The 21,137-nt window shown below is 43.0% G+C and overlaps 1 protein-coding gene across 2 annotated transcripts in view; it reads left to right on the top strand.

The window, feature by feature from the left end:
* Positions 1 to 21,137, top strand: part of LOC148101545 (uncharacterized) — a 92,675-nt gene that overhangs the window by 7,953 nt on the left and 63,585 nt on the right. For both annotated transcript variants that reach the window (XM_087846421.1, XM_087846417.1), the window contains exon 3: positions 8,072 to 8,668. In XM_087846421.1, the coding sequence (XP_087702547.1) occupies positions 8,072 to 8,668 (597 nt within the window). The remainder of the gene's footprint in view (positions 1 to 8,071; positions 8,669 to 21,137) is intronic.

Genomic DNA, 21,137 nt, shown 5'->3' with positions numbered 1-21,137 from the left:
AATATAACAAAAGGAAAAACACCCAGCTGAAATAAAATGATCCATGTAGCAAACAGAAACTGTTGTGAGCCGCCACCCCTTGGGCTTTTGGAGCCTTGACCTGGCATTTAAAAGATATTGGAAAAAAAAGCACTATGTTGCTAAAAGAAAAAGAAAAATAGATATTGCCTAAATATGTATTTTACCTGGTTAATGTGTGTGGCGGGGCGTGGTCTGCAGCGCCGCTGCAATTAAAAAACTAGTTTCAAGTTTTATTTTTCAAGTTTTATTTGTCATATGCAAGTTAGCACAGGGTCAACATTGCAATGAAATGTGTTTGACGAGCAGCAGTCACTCAGCAGCATGATACAGTACAGAAAATATAATAAAATATAATAAAATAAAATATAAAAATATAAAAATAGTAAGGAGCTAAATATTAGAGAGACATGGTAAAAGAGAAAAGATGACTAAATATATATGTATCTATAAATATAAATATATGTACACTAGTGATTAAATAAGAAAATCTTGAAAAGAAATATGACGCGAGGGCAGATGGGATATTGCACAGGAATGAGCAGCAGAAAATTACAGTATTGCACTTTAAATATAAATATCAATGACAATAAAGTGAAGTGACCAGTGCAGATTAAACAGAGTACTTGTGAAGCTGCAGGGTAGCTTCTGAGTGCTGTGTTGTGTGTGTTTAAGTGTTGTGGTTGAGGTGTCGTACGGCTTGGTGGTAAAAACTGTTTTTAAGTCTTGTAGTCCGAGCAGACAGACTCCTGTAACGTCTGCCAGATGGTAACAAGGAGAACAGCTGATGTGCTGGGTGGCTGTGGTCCTTGATGATGCTGTGTGCTTTACGGAGGCATCGCTGGAGATAAATGTCCTGAATGGCAGGAAGCCTCGTGCCAGTGATGTGCTCTGCTGCGTTCACCACCCTCTGTAGTGCTTTACGGCTGCTGGCAGAGCAGCTTCCGTACCAAACTGTGATGCAGCTCGTCAGCAAGCTCTCAATTGCACACCTGTAAAAATTTGAGGTGATGTTGGCGTTCATGCCAAACTTCCTCAGCCTCCTCAGGAAGTAAAGCCGCTGGCGAGCTTTCCTGATAGCAGTGTCTGTGTGAAGGGTCCAGGAGAAGTCCTCGGTGATGTTGACTCCAAGGAACTTGAAGCTGCTGACCCTTTCGACCTTGACACCGTTGATGTGGATGGGCTGGTGTTCTCTGACTGGTCGTTTCCGGTAGTCCACTATCATCTCTCTAGTTTTGCTGATGTTGAGAGTCAGGTTATTTTCCAGGCACCACTCGTACAGTGCCATCACCTCCTCTCTATAGGCCGTCTCATCATTGCCTGTGATGAGGCCTATGATGGTTGTGTCATCAGCAAACTTGATGATGGTGTTGGACTCGTGTTTAGCAACACAGTTGTGTGTGAACAGGGAATATAGGAGGGGGCTAAGCACACAACCCTGTGGCGTACCTGTGTTTAAGATGAGTGATGAGGAGGTGTGCTTACCAACTCTCACCACCTGGGGCCTGTTTGTGAGGAAGTTTAGAATCCATCTGCAGATTGGTGTTCCCAGCCCAAGGTCGACGAGCTTCGTGGCAAGTTTCGAGGGGATGATGGTGTTAAACGCAGAGCTGTAGTCGATGAAGAGCATCCTTGCATATGTATTCCCTTTTTCCAGGTGAGTGAGGGTGGTGTGCGTTGCCAGGGCGATGGCATCCTCTGTGGCTCTGTTTGTCTGATAGGCAAACTGAAGAGGGTCCAGTGTGTCAGGGAGGGAGGAGCAGATGTGACCTTTGACCAGCCGCTCCAGGCACTTCATGATGACGGATGTCAGTGCAACAGGACGGTAGTCATTCAGACAGGAGACCACTGATTTTTTGGGAACGGGAATGATGGTGGATGCTTTGAGGGACGTGGGGACCACTGACTGCCTCAGGGAGAGGTTGAAGATGTTGGTGAACACCTCTGCCAGCTCGTCTGCACACACTCTGAGTAGCCGGCCTGGGATGCCGTCTGGTCCTGGAGCTTTGTGAGGATTTACCTTTTTAAAGGTCCATCTCACAGCTTCTGTTCTCAGAGTTAAAGTTGCAGCCTCACTGTCCTCCTGAGGGTAGAGGATCTGCTCTCTGTTGTCTGCATCAAAACAAGCATAGAAGTTGTTGAGCTCATCTGCGAGAGATGCAGTGGGCTGAACACTGACTGTGTTGACCTTCTTGTAGTCAGTGATGCAGCGCAGTCCATTCCACAGTCGCCTGGTGTCAAAGCTGTGGTAGCTGGACTCCATTTTGTCCCTGTAGTCCTTTCTGGCCTTTTTTATGGACTTTTGGAGGTCATACCTGGCTGCTTTATAAGCATCAGCATCCCCAGAGTTGAAGGCAGAGGTCCGCACTTTTAGCTTGGCGCGAACGTCTTTATTTACCCAGGGTTTCTGATTTGGATATATGCGGACAGTGGTTTTTGTGATGATATCATCCATGCACTTTCCAATATATCCAATGACAGAGTCTGTGAGTTCAGTTTAGTTTAAGGTGTCCTGCATATGTGATATATATTTTTCCCTATATGAAGTCATTCTTTTTTGAACAAAACTTGAAACAGAGCCAATAAATCTTTCAGTCATTTCTACTCCCCCCCCCCCCCCCCCCCCCAATCCTACATGCATACTGCCCTTTAGGGCTAAGCCCTGGGTGTATGTGATGTCTGCCTCCGCCTCTGCTGAGAGATATGGAGCCAGCGAGGAATAGAGGAGGTTCTATTGTGTGGGAGTATTTTGAGTTGCTTTTGGTCAATCGGGTGGGTTTTCCAGCTTTGTGTTCTTGTTGTTTGCTTTTGTTTTGTGCGTGTTTATTTTGAAAACGGGAAAACTTAAAATGTCAAAAATCTGCTTTTCATAATATAAATATCATGAAATAACTTTAGAAAAATTTCCACTTGACTCTTTACGTTTAATGTTATTAAAATATAAATTTGATTTTTTGAATAATCTTAAAATGTTAGTCTGCCAAATGTGCAGCAATTTAATTTATTTATTCTCTTTAGCTGATATTTTTCAATATAAAGGAAATAAAGGAGATTATAATGAATCAAGCATTTCTGTTCTTTTAGTTCCAAAGTGGGAGTTTTCTCACTGTAAAGACTCGAGTTCAGTGTTGACTGTGTGCTCTGTGTTCTCGAACTCCTGAATGCGCTGGGTTGTTCAGTTTTCCAGCAAAACAAAATTTGTATTCAAGCATTATTTGCTAATTTCCATCGAGCTCCTCCTCACCTGCTGTGCATCTGTGTTCAGCAGCCTTTCCTCTGTGTTTCTCAGGTTTTGTATTTCAAATAGTACTAGTATTTTAAAAGGTAATAAAATCTTTCATCAGTTTCATAAACTTTAACCCTGTATTAGTGTTATTGTTTTCGAAACTCACCTGTAATGTTTTCTGTCAGTGGTGTATGTTTAACATCACTGTGGCTTCTGTGAATCTGTTCTGTTTTATTGTTTCTAAACTTTTACGTTGTCTATTTACAGCCTTTGGTTAGAGAAGTGCTTTTAGCTGCTTATCGGAGGAGAATGTACTTCCTGAACAAAAATGACCCCTAGAGGCTGAAGATAGTAATGCATATATCATGTTTTAGATTTTTCGTTTCTGTTTATTCATTACAGTAAAATGTTTAGGAAGTTGTGGGGATAAAAACAAACACTTCAGTCAACTCACACTTGGACCCTGAAATGTGTGAAGATCTAAATATTTATCAAAGTCAGATTTATAATATGTGATGTATAACTGTGTTTTATAGGGAAAACAAAAACAAGGTTGAGTATGGAGAGAAATAACAGAATAACAGAGATTAATGAAATATTACACAGACATAAAGAATCCCATTTTTAAAATCAGTCACTCCTGTTAAAAGATATTATTGGAATATATTTACAAATCTCTAAATAACATTTACCCTGCAATAACACAACTTGGAACCTTGGAAACTCCCATTGTAAATTAGTGCTATATATAAAAGGAAATTCAATTCAATTCAATTCAATTTTATTTATATAGCGCCAAATCACAACAAATGTCGCCTTAATGCATACATGAATTAATAAAAAATAAAATACAATTTCATAACATTAATATAACCACTAAGGAAACCTAAAATCATCAAAACAACTTCGCCAGTACAATAAAATACCCTGAAATTGATCAGAAACTGAACTGATGACTTCCTACTTAGATATTTGTTTCAGTTCAGTGATGGTGGATTATAACCTCCATTCAAATCATTCAAAAAAGAGAAAACTATAGAACATGTTATATTACACTGTGAGAAGGTAACTGATTCAAAACCTCAGTAACATAAAAATGAAACTGGATCTTATTGATTTACTACAAAAGGACTCAAGAAGCGAAAGTTATCAGGCCTTATACCAGTTTTTAAAAGAGAATAAATTGTTTGGGAGGATGTGAGGGTCGATGTTCCAGTTCACACTCCACACCAGTTGGTGGCGGTAATGCATCATGTTGTTGTTTTACAACCACCAATAAACGATATAAAGAAGAAGAACAAGAGGGCGGAGCAAAGTGAGGACGCTCCACGAGAGGAGGCGTTTGCACAGAGCTGCTTTTTCATTCAAAGAGAATAAACTAGTACCAACGCTTGGATCGATATCTGCATCGATCTGCCGACCCTTGTCTCCTGGTTCGTAGCTGAGATCAGCGTGAACCACGTGGGTCTCTGCTCCCTGATCTGTTTCCTGTGTTTGGAAAGAGTTCCAGCTTCATCACGGAGTTTCTCTCGGTTTGTGGGCTCATCTAAAGGTAAGCACCGAGCTAACTTTACTGTGAGTTCAGTTCATGTTGAGTTTAGCTCCTGAATGAGGTCTTCTGCTGCTCTCCTCGGTGTCTGTTCACAGTTTATTGTGAACACGTTGAGAGAAGAGTGAGAGAGTGTTTGGAGAAAAACACCAACTAATCATTAGCTCAGCATGCTGGGAGAAGTTGGAGCAGAAAAGTCTTTTCATTGTCCCTGCAGCTGTTTTCCTGCATGCACCAAACCTCTACAGTCTCATTTCTATTTGAAGTGATAACAGGAAATGGATGAGAGCGATCTGCTGCAGTATCAGGGTCACAATAAACTTTATTGTCCAGCTGCTGTGGATGAACACATGAGAGGAAGTGAACTCCTACAAAGTCTCATTTTAATGAGTGTGTCTGCTGTAAAGTGATGCACAGGAAGATGTTAACAAAAACTAATGAAACAGAGATGAAAGTAAACAGTGTTCATATTTGAAAGCACAGAGAATAAAAATATATTGTGGTGGTTAATGTGCAGGAGAGTGTGAAGAATGTAATAATGTATTTCCTGTGTCAAACACAGCTGCAGGAAGGAAAGCACTGAAACCACTGATCAAAGCTCATTAATCAAAGATCGCTGATCAATGGCCATGAGTACCATTCACAGAGAGTTGAGGAGTCGCTGCAATCACAGCATTTGAGCAACGATCATGAGAATTTGCATATTAATGCTCAATAACTGACCTCCCAGCCCATTGTTCCTTCAGTGGTTCTAGTTTCAGTCATTATGCAAATGCACTGTTGAAAATTGGGGAAACCTGCAGTCAGCTGAGACTAGAGCTGGGCGATAGAACGATAACGATATGTATTGCGAAATAATTTTTTCTTGATAGAAAAATTAAACTATTGCGATAGACCTCACCGCTCTTGTCCTCTTAAAAAAAAAAAAAGAACAGCCAATCCAAATTAAGTAGCGCAGAGCCGAACCAATCACAGCCGCAGCGTCACGTCACGTGACTTGTTACGTACAGCACAAGTGCCAAGCCGCACATGTGTATTTGTTTTGGAAGCAGCCAGCCGCCGTGTCGCCCGGGTAATGGAGGAAATGAGTGTGCTGACTAGAGAAAAATCAACCGAGAGCGTGACCGAAGGTTACCGAAGAGAAAACAGATGATGGTTCCAATGCCGGAGAGATTGTCGAAAGGAAGAGCCACAGAAGTTCCATAGTGTGAAGGTATTTCGGCTATTTCAAATCTGACAAAAAACAGAGTAGCGCGCACTGTAAAATGTGCCGAAAGCAAGTCTGGAAATACAATAAACCGGTGCATGCTCAATTTCTGACTGAAAGCGCTAATTCGTCATCCGGCTTTTGTCAGACTAAAGTAACTGTTAAAACTGTTTGAAAAGCTCAGTTATACAACAAGGAGAGATTGAGAATTTCCTTTTAGTTCTCAGTTTATTTGATATTGACAAAAGTTATTAGTAGTAGTAGTAAAAATTGGTATTTTTAGAATTAATATTTTGTTTCTAAGTGGAATTGACAATTTAGTAGTCTGTTTTGTTTGTTCTATTTTGAAACTTAAACGCTTTAGCGGCTGCCTTTTGTGTAGTTTGCAATATTTGCCTTTATTTATCTGAAAAAGTCTCATGTTCCTTAAGTACATCTACCCCGTTGAATTGTTGATGGAGTCTTTAAACTTGTAGTTGCTGTTTTCCAGACTGAAGCAGAGTCGTTAGCTGAAAACTGGTTTTAGAGGTTCTTTCAGGACACCTTATCAGGCTCTTACAGCCTTACCTGTATCATAACAAAGTGTATAAACCCCAATCCACCTTTAACATGGTCCTTCTCCCAAACCTTAGTTAGTGAGAGAGTTTCCTCACTTTGCAGCACAACACGTCTCACAAGATTTCTACAAGCAATCAGAGTGAAATTTGTACTTTGTGTTGTCAGATGAACTCATGAGACACTTTGACTCTTCAGTGCAGTGTGGAGCCTAACAAAGATCTGTTTTGTGTCCCAGCTGATCAGCAGGAGGAGAAGAGTCTGACGGAGCAGCAGAGGAACATTTTCAGCCATCTGGACTCAGCTGAGTCACTACAGAGGAAACAATGAGCTCAACACAGAAGGTGAGGAAAATATCACATTTTCACCAAATAATCAGTCACGTCTAAAACTCTCATACTCCCAACCTGTTATATGACTGTGTTGCATTTTATTATGTATTTTTAAATTGTTTTTACAAACATTAAGAAGTCACAAGCAATTATTGTTCTTTAATATTATTATTAGTTGTAGTAGTGATATTAATTAAATTTTCAATTCAATTCAGTGTTATTTATACACCACCAAATCACAACAATAGTTGCCCCAAGGTGCTTATTTTCTTTTCTTTTCTTATTTTCTTTTCTAAATGTACTTGTATATTGTTCACATGTTGAAATAAATTACCAATCAATCAATATTGTAATGTGGATCCTACAATAATACATACAGACGAAAAACCCAACAATCATATGACCCCCTATGAGCAAGCACATTGGTGACAGTGGGAAGGAAAAACTCCCTTTTAACAGGAAAAAACCTCCAGCAGAACCAGGCTCACAGAGGGTCGGGGCCGTCTGCAGAGAGCAGTTGGGGCGAAAAAAGGAAGACAGGATAAAATACATGCTGTGGAAGTACATTATTATTATTTTTATTAATACTAATATTGTTGTTATTATTATTAATACTACTAATAATAATATTATTGCTTTCATTGATGTATAAATAGACTTGTAGTGTGTATATTTTTCCTTATTTGAGTTTTTTTGCTCATACAAATTGAAATGCGATTAATATAGATTGAAAATGAATGACATTTAATCGCCTTTAATCAAAAATGAATCCAATGTTTTCTACAGTGAAACGTTTGAACAGTCATGAATTATTTTTGATTCGTTGCACCGCTATAAAAATATCTAATAGGAAACAGCAACGTGAAATATAAAAAAAAGTATAGAGCTGGTAAAGATTTATTACTTTTCTGAGTGTGTTAGCATGCTAGTCTTAATATTTGTGTACAGCAGGAGGGATGGGCATGATTTTAGAGTGTTTGAACAGTCATGAATTATTTTTAACACCAGGTTTGATGTAATGTGTTTCTACTACCAGCAGGTGGGGATAAGAGACCTTTAAGGTGTTTGGTGCCACACTCCACCTTCAGGTTTAAAACTAGTGTTAATGGAGGGAGTTTGAAGGTTGAGTTTGTTCCACGACTGCATTTCACTCACTGCCTCTGTTTGTATCTCTGTCACTGCAGGACCAACATGGAGCGAGAAGTCAGCGCTCTCAGGAGGCCGACAAACCTCACAGAAGAATGAGAGAGAAAAAACACACCTGTGACGAGTGTGGGAAAGGTTTTACTGAGAAGGCTGAACTAAAACAACATCAGGTCATCCACACTGGAGAGAGACCGTTCAGCTGTGACTTGTGTGGAAAGACTTTTTCCTGGAAGGATTCCCTAAAAAAACACCAAGTCATCCACAGTGGAGTTAAAGCGTACAGCTGTGATCAGTGTGGCAGAGCTTTTACTCAAAGAAGCAGCTTACAGAGTCATCTAGTTACCCACTCTGGAATTAAGGCATACAGCTGTGACATCTGTGGAAAAACTTTCAGCCACATAGGGAGCCGAAATACACACCTACGCATTCACACTGGACATGATGTGTACTGCTGTGATCAATGTGGCAAACAGTGTACAACCTACAGGCATTTACAACGCCACATGTTTACCCACACTGAGGAACGACCTTATAAATGTGACCTGTGTGAGAAGACTTTTAAATCTCCACGTCACCTGAGACGACACCAACAGATCCATACCAGAAAGAGACTCTACAAGTGCAGTTACTGTGAGGTATGTATTTATATTGTTATCTTTATCTGTGTTAACTGAAACAGTAAAATGTAATTGGACGTCTGCACAGATGCTCTTTATTTCAGGTGACGTTCAGGATAAAAATGTTGAAGGACTGACTTACACTGTTTTTGTGTCTTTGTTTAGAAGCAGAGCAACACAGATGGATCCAGTTCTCAACCCTGTCATCACTGTGGTGGTGGGAAAGACTTTTGTTGTGACCTCTGTGGAAAAACTTTCAGTCGACAAGACGCCCTAAAAACACATCAACGTAGACACACTGGAGACAAACTGAAATACTGCAAAGAATGTGGGAGAAGCTTCACCACACCAAATGAGTTAAAACGACATGAACTGATTCACAGTGAGGTTAAAAAGCACCTCTGTGATCAGTGTGGGTCATCCTTCACCACTGCATGGGAACTTAAATCACACAAACGAGTCCACACAGGAGAGAAACCATACAAGTGCAGACACTGTGAAAAAAGCTTCTCACAATCAAGTCATCGTAACTATCATGAACGTACACACATGGAAGGAAACTACAGCTGTGACCAGTGTGACAAGAGCTTCAGGAATCTCAGTTCATACTCCAAACACAAACGATCCCACGTTACTAATAAACTGTTTCACTGTTACCAATGTGCCCAAACATTCACCTCATTGTCTGCTCTGTGCAAACATCAGCGTGATCACGCAGGGCTGAAATCACTCCCACCACAGTGAATCTGAAGAGACAGAAAGATCCTCTGGTTTGAGGGTCAGACTTAAAACCCTTGAGATCAGGCTCCACAGAGTTCAGATCTTATCTCCTGTAAAGATCTGATGAAAATGTTCCACTGGATGGATGGATGTATAATCTCTTTTTCTGAAGGTTGCTCTCTTCCTGTTTCTGCGAGTGCTGACTGCACAGATGTAATATAGATCCATGTCACTGTTTGGAAGTATCAGAGAACTGCTGATGCTGTAAAGCTGCTGCTCAGTCTGATGGGCTGTTGTGTTGTTATTGGTGATGCTGGATGAAGGGCTGGTGGACCAGGTGAGCTCAGGTTGTGGGTAGATCCCGTCTGAGCTGCAGGTGATCCTTTGTCCTACTTGTTGGAGATTAACTTTACGGACTTGAGCTGCAAAAAAAACTAAGAATAAAAAAACCAAAAGAAATATATATTTCTAAAGAAGTCAGAAAGAGATTTTCTTGTCACAATTTTCCTTTTCTGAAAATTGAATCTGAATCTCATACCACAGTAAAATATAACATTTGTCTTAGTGTTTTGACAAAGCATTTCTAAATACAGATAATGATTAAGTCAAACGATGATTTTAATGACACGCGTGGGAAGATCGCCCGCTGTACGCAGACAGCGCCGATCCCCAACTTACAGAGCATAAGCAGGTGTTTTATACCTTCTGGGCTTAAATTTACTACACCCCTAAACGTCACTCAGATACAGTTCATACATAGGTTTCAAAACCACAATGACTTAAGACAGTTTAAAATAACATTGTCTCCGTCTTCACAGCAGATGCTTCCTGTCATCTGACTTTCACTTCCCGTCTGGAAAACCAAACTGTTCCTCTTTTACAGAGACAATTTTAGAGCTACAAGCAAACATGATTAACCTCTCACCTATACATGAGATAAAGTCTACTGTGTGTTTGTCAGCATGAACTGCACTCAGTTTCAACTTGTAACCTTTTCCACCAGACAGAAGGCCAGCACGTACACATTTCAGATTATAACAAGCATTCAAAAGCATTTAGATTATAGATTCAACTCAACAGTTTAACGTGGTTATAACTGCACCTGTAATAAAGGCTAATTGGGTACCAATATGTTTAAACATCTAAATACAATATCAATACTGCAGATTGTATTATTAATGCAATAGTAATGATGATGATTATTAACAATAGCAGTAAAATAATTTCTAATCCCCCACACTCCCTCTCTTGGTGACCCTCAAAGAGGGTCACCACACTCTACGTGTGTCATTGCTCTGACCCTCTCTAGAAGTTCTCTGGCTCAGCAAATCATAGAACCACATCATGTCATCTAAGTGGTCCAGTAATAAACGCCAGCTCCCTCTTAAGAACAGTCCATGTGTGAGATTAGGTTTTTTCTGGGTCCCTCTCTTGTGGTATGTCAGGCCTCGGGCCTCCAGGATCCTCACCCCCTGTGGTAGCCGAGATCTACTGCAAAGGAACAAAACACATTTTCCTACGCCTCCCTAACTTATCATGTTCATCAATTGTTCTCTTTATTCAAACTTGGTTCAACCTATTATGTTTGGGACTCTTTAATCAAAAGCATGAACCTAATTATCTTTTGACTTATTAACTATTATTTATACATATTCTTCAACATTACTCATCTCAGTACTCATCATTTCAACACTCTTAAAACGTTGCTTTCACGTCCCTGCATATGTTTACTGTTGCTCGCTCTATTTTCCCCTATCTAATCATCAACCTCCTGTACACAACTGTCGCTGCTGCAAGTGCCTCCACTCTGCCCTAAAAGTCACCTTTCCCAATAGATCACAAGAAAATCATTATAGGCGCCTATTCTACTAAAAGATCAAAAAGAGAACAACCATTTTAATCAATTAAGTTTAAACATATAAGCAATTACTCATGCGTAAATTTCATCATAGCTAAACGCTGCCTAAAAACAACTCCTGTGTGTTAACACTAACTTCATTTTAAACCCATATTTCCTATGTCATAACCTGTTGTTGATATAGCATCTTTATCTCATTTTACTCCTCTGTAAACTAGAGTTAACTTCTACAGTGGCCTCTCTTGTTAATGGCCTGAATTATATCAACAAGTTTCTCCTCTTTCAGCCAGATTCAGTTATAAGCTAAATGAATTTCAAGTTTATGGATTCTATGTGTTTGTAAGCATGTGCGCCCCTTTATGCTCCAAGTCTCTTTTCACAATAAATTGCCTGGACATTCGCGCCAAACAAAGCTTTTGACCTTCATTAGACTGAGCCACAACTCTTTAATTAGCACAAAATGCAATGTGTAAAAATCATTTCTACGTATAAGCTCTCTCCTCTATCCTAAAAATAAATCTATGTAATATCTGTATGTGTAAGCCTACATTATAACCACTTCTTCTAGAAATCAAAAGAAATCAAACATTTTCTACTCCTACAATCTTCACTAGTTTCCCCATATCTTTTATTCCCACAGTTTCCGTTTAAGTCTTGTACACTGCTTCTTAAAAACACCGGCAATTTATCTTCTAAGCAGGTTTCAGTTCACTTTAATCCTCTAACCTTAACATAAAATAACAATTTCTGCTTCAGTTTTACCATATCTAGATTATCAAAAAAAAACCCAAAAGTCATAAAATGATCCTAAAACCTATTTCAAACCTTAAATTCCCCCTTTTTTGACACATATAATGTATCAAACTAAAAATGCTTCACCCAAGCTTAGGAAATTAAAAAAGTTAGTCATCCCAACTTTAGTCCAGTCACACAAATTCACTCACACGCATTCACACCAGGTTTTTGCTGATAGTGGAGACTCCCACGCAAGTAATCAGATTCTCCAATCTCAGCAAAATGAGCTCATTCATTTGTCTTATTTTGTTTTAGGAAAATAGTTCTTTATGCTTTTGGACTGGATTGAATCGCTACAATCCTTTTAGACAGGGACTTACAACCTGATTAGGTCCCCACAGGTAGCCTTCTCCTCAGCCAGTTGTAATCTGGAAAGCCCACCTTATATTTGCTCTCCCGAGAATTTGTCAGCGCTGTTATTCACTGTTGCAGGCCTGCTTAGAACGAAAATGAGAAAAAGAGAGCTGATTATTAGCTCATCAAAACACAAAACAAAAAAAACACCTGACAGGTTTTCTCTAAGTGCACTGTTACAAAAATAATGGGCCCCTCTTAGACATGTCCATGTTTACTAAAACTCCCTCTATTAAAAATAAAAAACAAAACAACCCAAACCTAACAAACAGAATCAAAAATCTTAACCACACCAAAGTTTTGCCACCAGGGTCCTGACACTCAACTGACATAATTTCACCTCCTCAATACACCGAAAATCTCTTTAAAACCACACAAGTTGCACACAATAATCTCCCCCTTTATGCACTTTAACATACTTAGATTCAGCAAGATGTAAACCCAATACAACTTTACCATTATATTTCACCAAGTAATCCTCTTCAATCACACACACACACACAGGAAGCTTCCTCGTCACCACTCACTCCAGCTAATTTTGCATACTGAGTCACATCTCAAGAAGTTGCCGTAACAAGAGAAATACATGTTTAAACATTACCACATTATTGAATTACTTTCATTTTTTTCCATACTAATCACTTGCTTTGATCAATCAATACAAGAGTACTCCTAAGTCACTCTTATAAAAACTACTTTAATCACTTTTCTTTTCCATACCTCACTCCCTCTGTCATATAGCTTCTTTGAGTTATTCCTCATCTTCAAGCTTCAAGCATTTTAACACTCATACTAGTAGCAAGCTGATTTTCATTGCGTATGTTTATGTTTTTAGCCAGGTTTAATCAATGTCTATGCATTAATCTTCATGAGCTTGTCCTTGTAAGGTTAATGCATTTTCTGCTTGTGTATGTGATTTTGCATATGTTGCTTTTTGCAGTGTTTCCGACTCCTTCACAATTCTCCACTTAAGCAGTCAGTTTTCTCTTCCCCAAATTTGCTAACCCAAATTTTGATTTCCCACCTGAAATAACAGCATCCCTGGTCCTCAGCCATAGGTCAGAGCTTGCTTGTGAGGTTCATGAACTCAGGTGCTGTGAACAATTCAACCAGAAACTTGCCTTAACATGTCCAGTGATGTTAACCTATAACTTTCTTCTGACCGCTGCATGTGGAAAATTGATCCAGGTCTGCTTTGCCCCTGAAAATAACACAACTGAGACATTTTCATTATTATCATCAGTGCTTAAACTACCCGTTTTTTCTCTCTCTGGTCAGAAATGCCAACTTATGTCATGTATGTAAGCATGTTCTTCATTGCATATGTATTCATGTTCATGTTCAGTGAGTGTAAGCTGTTTCTTCATTGCATTTCATGTTATATGATCATGTTAATGAAGTGTAAGCTGCTTCTTCATTGCATTTGTATGTTATCGTCAGGTTTAATTGATGCATCTTTCACTGATTTCTGCATTCAAACTATCTCACTTCTGATTCTTTCCAAAAATAATTTCACATGTAACAATTTTGTGTATGTGTTTTCTATTTTCTGTTTACCTCTTTGTTGTGATCTGGTGGACATCTCTAAACCATCATGAGTTCAGGCTTCAATTTCAACCCAATTATACCCTGTATTCTCGCAGTCGAACTCGTCTGGGCTTCACCTCTCACTGGTCTCCGTCCTCTTTTCACAGTGTCCTGTGTTGTCTTGAAATCTCCAGCAACTTTAGTCCCAAGTCAACTGCTTGCTTCTTCTCTGTTTCTTCTCCGTTGATCTTTTCAATGTTTTCCTTTTAGATTAAGTCCCAGTCTGGCAAAATATCACATTTAATGCCTCCAGACAGTGATGTCACTCTGCTCTTACCAGCCTGCAGTTCACCGTGCATGTTTTCATCACGTGGTTTCTTACATGCTGCTGCTGGTGTCGTCAGTCGTCGTCAGTATTAATTGGTTCAGTTGCACTGTCTTTTGCCTGCTGTTAATTCTTCAAGTCCACGATGTTCTGTCGGTCTTCATCAGGAGATTAACTGTCCTTTGAGCTTCTTCTCAGGATGGGGACAAAGTGAGAGGTCAAGCTATAAAATTTAAAGCCAAAACCTGGCCTGTTTTCCTCCCAATTCTGTTAATCTATGGTTTTGCCGCTGTACTCAAGGTTCCAGGTTGAGAGAAGTCCACACTAAAGCATACAATTAATATCCTTTTCATTTCTTTTCTTAAAACCTCCATTTGCTTCATCTGCCTAGAGTTTAACTCGTCTGTTTCTCTCTCTGGGTGCTCACTTGACACAGTCAGTTCCTTTTATGGGCATGCAGTTCCTGTCACACACACCATTTCCTGTCACACATGCAGCCATATTTTCTGTTCCTCTTTCCTATTTTACAGCCTAATCAAACTCTTTGGTTCTACTAATTCTTGATCTAAAAACAATGCACCCTTATTTCACGCACACACTTTTAACTATACTAAATTCTTTGCATTTGTCAGCATTCACATCAGTCTTCAGCGTGCTCAACAGAGCTCTTTTCAGACATCAGGAATCGTCTCACATACACTGCCTTCTCTCTCAAACTTTTTCACTCACTCTACTATCAACTTCCGTAGTGCTTTTCTTACTTATTGTTTTTGTACAAGTCACACCCAATCACTCAAAACCTGCTTCTCACAGCATTCACACACCTAAACTATGACAGAAGTTGAGGAATATAACTCAAAATACGTTTTCCTAAGAGTATTTTAGACATGCCTTTCATAATCAGAAAGAGCAAGTCAAAAAAAATAATAATTGAAACCTCTATTAATTCTCACAGCACACACATGAAATTAAAAAAGCACACCAGCATTTATTGCTGGAGAAAGATTACTACTGAAAGTAATATGTTAGTCTTAAGCATATACAATGCACTCAATATATATCAAAACTTAGTCACAGATCACACATTCACAGCAATCCATTCAAACTCTATTTATACTCTCGTAATGAGCAAAACCAGCATCTTATTTACAGGCATTTAGCAATATTTGCAAACAATAGTTATAAAGCTAAACAACACTCTAAACCAAAAGCAACAATCTCCATGCGCGTCACCGCTCCTCATTTGCATTCACACACACACCGTCTAAAAATAGCTCCAGCACTGACTCAGACTCTTTTCACACAGAGATCTCCCTTTATAATACACAGACGTCTTATATTACAACTGCACAGATTTTTAGGCCTTTTAGCACCTACACAATTTCGGGAAATTTAACCTAACCGCCCAGCGGATAAACTCTATCAGTTTTTTGCGATCAATTCTCCAGTCTCAGACTCGAACTGTTTCTGGCCTAATCTCTAAAATCCCTAACTCAATTTAAAAGCGTCAACCAACCCAAACTTTGCCTGAAGCTCTATTTTTGGCATTTCACAGCCAAGGCTTCCCCGAAGTTTTAAGTTAAAGTTACACGCCCGAAGTTCAACTTCTGCTGGCCAAAAAAGCGCAGATACCGTTCCAAACGGTAAAGTGGTGCAACCACTAGTTATTCTGGAGTGCCCCAAGCTCCACAGTGACCAACTGACTATCCCTCTAAGAGGACAAGGCCTAGGCGTCCCTGGCCTTGGCAAGCGTTACCTCTGAGCACTGCGCCTCCTAGTGGACTCGAACCACCGTCCTTCAAAAATTTATAATACTTTAAACAACAGTTCACACCCAAAAAAGTGTAAGACTGAAGCAGGTCCAACCTGTCTGACCAATTTGGGACTTGAACCCATAAAATGACCAAATTCCCTAAATCCTACGTGAGACTCGAACTCACTTTCACTGTTTTCCTTTTCCTTGGGACTTGAACCCACAAAATTCCTTAAATCCCAGTGAGACTTGAACTCACTTTTACTTATAGACCTTCATCCTCATTACTTCAACCACAATTCTCATGAGATTTTCACCAAAATCAAAACAGACATTCACCAGTAATTTCAGTGAGTAGACTTAAATTCTTTCATGTCCAATTTGGCACGCTTTGGAAATCATTCAACAGGTAGTGCCTTACCTTTAGATAAGCCGGCTTATGCCCACTCACTTTGACCACTGATATTCATGCCTGCCCGTCTGACCACCTCGGACCCCGGATTTATCTGTCCAAGCCTCCAACTCACTCTCCCTCCTCAATAACCGGACGAGCCTCCCAAAATGTTAAGGTTCAATATTGAGGAGGGGTAGAGGAGGTAATCTACTTCCATAATAACAACACTGGTCCGGCCGGGTGGAGTCAAACGATGATTTTAATGACACGCGTGGGAAGATCGCCCGCTGTACGCAGACAGCGCCGATCCCCAACTTACAGAGCATAAGCAGGTGTTTTATACCTTCTGGGCTTAAATTTACTACACCCCTAAACGTCACTCAGATACAGTTCATACATAGGTTTCAAAACCACAATGACTTAAGACAGTTTAAAATAACATTGTCTCCGTCTTCACAGCAGATGCTTCCTGTCATCTGACTTTCACTTCCCGTCTGGAAAACCAAACTGTTCCTCTTTTACAGAGACAATTTTAGAGCTACAAGCAAACATGATTAACCTCTCACCTATACATGAGATAAAGTCTACTGTGTGTTTGTCAGCATGAACTGCACTCAGTTTCAACTTGTAACCTTTTCCACCAGACAGAAGGCCAGCACGTACACATTTCAGATTATAACAAGCATTCACATTATAGATTCAACTCAACAGTTTAACGTGGTTATAACTGCACCTGTAATAAAGGCTAATTGGGTACCAATATGTTTAAACATCTAAATACAATATCAATACTGCAGATTGTATTATTAATGCAATAGTAATGATGATGATTATTAACAATAGCAGTAAAATAATGTCACGGTTTGCCAGGGCAAGCCGTGGGGAATGTTAGAGAAAGGACCCAAACGCTGGACTTAGTGCAATTAACAGTGCATTTATTTACAGTGGGGGTAAATATACACCACACAATAAGTCTCCCGAGTGTTCCCTCAACTCCTGTGTCGTGCCTTCTCCCAAGTGCTGGTATTCCGTGCTCTCTGCTCCTGTGCCTACGCACACCCCGTGCGTCCTGCAGTCCCGTGTTCCGCTCTCCTGAGGAAAAACCAACAGACGCAGCCGTTATGGCACCACTCCAGCAGGCATACACTTAACAGTACTTGCGACACTGACATGGAGTCTAACTCAACGATCCTGCGCCGGAGGAAGCTCCATTGCTCTGTTAAGTAGCTCCCCCGACGAGCCTGATCAGAAGCAGGTGTGTGGGAACCTAGGCGTGACCAGCAGCTGGCAGGGCCACACCCATCAGGCCTGCAGGTGGCTGTCCTTCATCCTCCAGCCACACCCGCAGACACACGTACACACACACACACACACACACACACACACACACCAGCATGGAACACAAGAGCACAGTGCAGCAAACATACACGCAATAATAATGATAACAATAACAATAAAAGGTTCACACCGTTCACGGACCCCGAGTCCCAGGAACCGGGTCCGTGACAGTACCCCCCCTCTAAGGGTCGACTCCCGACGACCCTAAAACAAAAACACCAAAACCAAAAACCACAGTACAACCAACCCAGGGCGGGCGGTGGGGGGCCCAGGACGGAGGGCCCCAAAACCTCTCCGCCAAACAGCCACCACAAAGCAACAAAAGAAAAACACAGTTCAACAGTCCAATCCCCCGGTCCGGTGGCAGCAAACACAGTTCTGGCGGCCGACCCGTAGGACGGCAAAACAAGCGGGACCTGCTGTGGGTTAGGCAGTGGCGGCAAAACAGTTCAGGTGGCCTACCTCTAACCCCTTGATGGAAACGCAGCAGCTCCGGCGGCCTGCCACAGGTCCGGTGGCGGCGGCGAAACGGTTCTGGTGGCCTGCCATGGATTTGGCAGGGGCGACGCCGCAACTCCGACGGGCGGCCACGGATCTGGCGGCGGTGTGACAGCTCTGGCGGCCTGCCCCGGGTCCGGTGGCGGCAACGGCGCTGCTCCTCCGGCGGCCTGCCCCGGGTCCGGTGGCGGCAACGGCGCTGCTCCTCCGGCGGCCTGCCCCGGGTCCGGTGGCGGCAGCGTGGCAGCTGTGGTGGGCGGCCACGAGTCCGGTAACGGCGGCGTGGCAGCAGCAACGGGCGGCCACGGGTCCGGTAGCGGCGACATGGCAGCAGCGACGGGCGGCCACGGGTCCGGTAGCGGCGGCGTGGCAGCAGCGGCGGGCGGCCACGGGTCCGGTAGCGGCGGCGTGGCTCCGACGAGCAACCGCGAGGTGTGGCACCTGATCTACGACGTGCTGGTTGCGGTCGTGCGGGTCGCGGACGTGCTGAGCCCTCCGGCTCTCCAAGGTCTTGCGTGGGCAGCACGGGTTCCTCCTGCCCGCTGAGCTCCTCCGGTGGCGGCGCGGGCTCCACAGGCTTGCTGAGCTCCAGCTCAGGCTGCGGCGCGGGTTGCTCCGGCTCGTCCCACTCCCTCCGCTCGCTGAGCTCCAGCTCGGCCCCCTCCGGCTTGCCGCGCTCCTCAGCTAGCGGCGCTGGCACCACCGGCTCGCTGAGCTGCTCCTCCGGCGCCTGCCCGCTGAGCTGCTCCTCGGCTGGCAGCACGAGCTCCTCCGGCTCGGGCCGAGCAGGTCCGGGTGGCGTCGTAGCAGGTGGCACTGCTACAGATGGTGAAGAGCTGAGCGGTGTGGAGATCGCTGAACGAGGAGACGCTAGCTGCACTGTTGGCTGGCTTACAGCAGCGTCGGCGGTGTCACCATCCACTAAAAACAAAGAAGCAACCGGCTCCTCCCGCTCGCTGAGCTCCAGCGGCTGCGGCGCGGGCTCCTCCCGCTCGCTGAGCTCCAGCGGCTGCGGCGCGGGCTCCTCCCGCTCGCTGAGCTCCAGCGGATGCGCTGCAGCTACAGATGGTTGATCCGGAGGCGAAGATGGTGATACAGCAGCTGCAGGCGGTGGAGACGATGGTAGATCAGGTGATGTGGATGGTGAAGCCGAGAGTGCTGTGATGGTTGCAGACTGATGGGACGCTGGTGGAGTGGGTGCAGCCGGTGAATCGACCTCCGACTCAGGATGTAGATGAGAGTCTGATGCGGCTCTTTGTGCGGCTAGTCCAGAGTCAGCTGGTTCTTCCGAAACCACAGGAGTGAGGTGAGCTTCGGTTTGGCGAAGATGACGCCGGCGCCGTCTCTTTCGTGATGGCGGGGCAAAGGAATCTGTCCCCTGTTCATCTGTGACTGGATTAATTGAAATGACAGGGTCCGGTTTACTCACTGTGGTGACCAGCACTGCCGACACAGAGGCCATTGAAGGAGTGAGAAGACTTGGAGTAGGGCGCAGTCTTCCTTGAGGTGGAGGGTCCAATAGGTGAGCAGCAAGCGGCGGTGGGAAAACTCTCCGCCTATTAAGAAAAAACCAGGCAGCAAGGGCTGCCAGGGAGGCAGCCGCATCATCCTTGCCCGGACAGCCCAAACCAAACAGTTCAAAGCTAGTGCTTGCCCTCAGCACAGTTACAATTTGAATTAGTTTTGCAATGTCCGGAAAGCTAATAGAGAAGGTAGTGGAGGAGAGGTAATTGTCAAAAAACACTACCTGTATGTGTCTTTTGTGTGGATCAACAGCCTGGATTACGCTTCGGCAGTAACCCCAGAGCTGTGTGAGCGATCCCTCCTCCATGGCGACTCCCGAGTCCGCTGGGTCCATGGTGGTTGGTGGGATTATTCTGTCACCTCCCTCCTGAACCTCTCCGAAAAGTCCGCTGGGTCCATCTGGCAGGATCGTTCTGTCACGGTTTGCCAGGGCAAGCCGTGGGGAATGTTAGAGAAAGGACCCAAACGCTGGACTTAGTGCAATTAACAGTGCATTTATTTACAGTGGGGGTAAATATACACCACACAATAAGTCTCCCGAGTGTTCCCTCAACTCCTGTGTCGTGCCTTCTCCCAAGTGCTGGTATTCCGTGCTCTCTGCTCCTGTGCCTACGCACACCCCGTGCGTCCTGCAGTCCCGTGTTCCGCTCTCCTGAGGAAAAACCAACAGACGCAGCCGTTATGGCACCACTCCAGCAGGCATACACTTAACAGTACTTGCGACACTGACATGGAGTCTAACTCAACGATCCTGCGCCGGAGGAAGCTCCATTGCTCTGTTAAGTAGCTCCCCCGACGAGCCTGATCAGAAGCAGGTGTGTGGGAACCTAGGCGTGACCAGCAGCTGGCAGGGCCACACCCATCAGGCCTGCAGGTGGCTGTCCTTCATCCTCCAGCCACACCCGCAGACACACGTACACACACACACACACACACACACACCAGCATGGAACACAAGAGCACAGTGCAGCAAACATACACGCAATAATAATGATAACAATAACAATAAAAGGTTCACACCGTTCACGGATCCCGAGTCCCAGGAACCGGGTCCATGACAAATAATTTCTAATCCCCCACAAACCACATCACTGATTAGGTCTTGTAGTAACAACTCAGACTATTATAATTATTTAGTTAATAATACGGGTTCAAGATGTTGTTTGTGGTTCAATTTCTTGCGTAGGTTTTAAATGTGGCAGCTTTAGTCTTTCCTCTCTTTTTAAAAAGAGTTTTGTTACCGTCCACATTCAGGATGATGAACATTTCACTGATGGTGCTGGTGTGGCACTGGTATCTCCCCTCATCCTGAATGTTCACCTCTGTCAGCTGGAGTGAGGCGTTTCCTCTGGAGACCTGATCCTTGGAAAGTGAAGTCCTACTTATGAGTTAATATACGAT

This window comes from Neolamprologus brichardi, chromosome 9 (genome assembly GCF_056152115.1).
Source record: "Neolamprologus brichardi isolate AB-2024 chromosome 9, ASM5615211v1, whole genome shotgun sequence".
Taxonomy (NCBI): Eukaryota; Metazoa; Chordata; class Actinopteri; order Cichliformes; family Cichlidae; genus Neolamprologus; species Neolamprologus brichardi.
The sequence above is the reverse complement of the archived record's forward strand: the minus strand, read 5'-3'. Positions and strand labels throughout refer to the sequence as shown.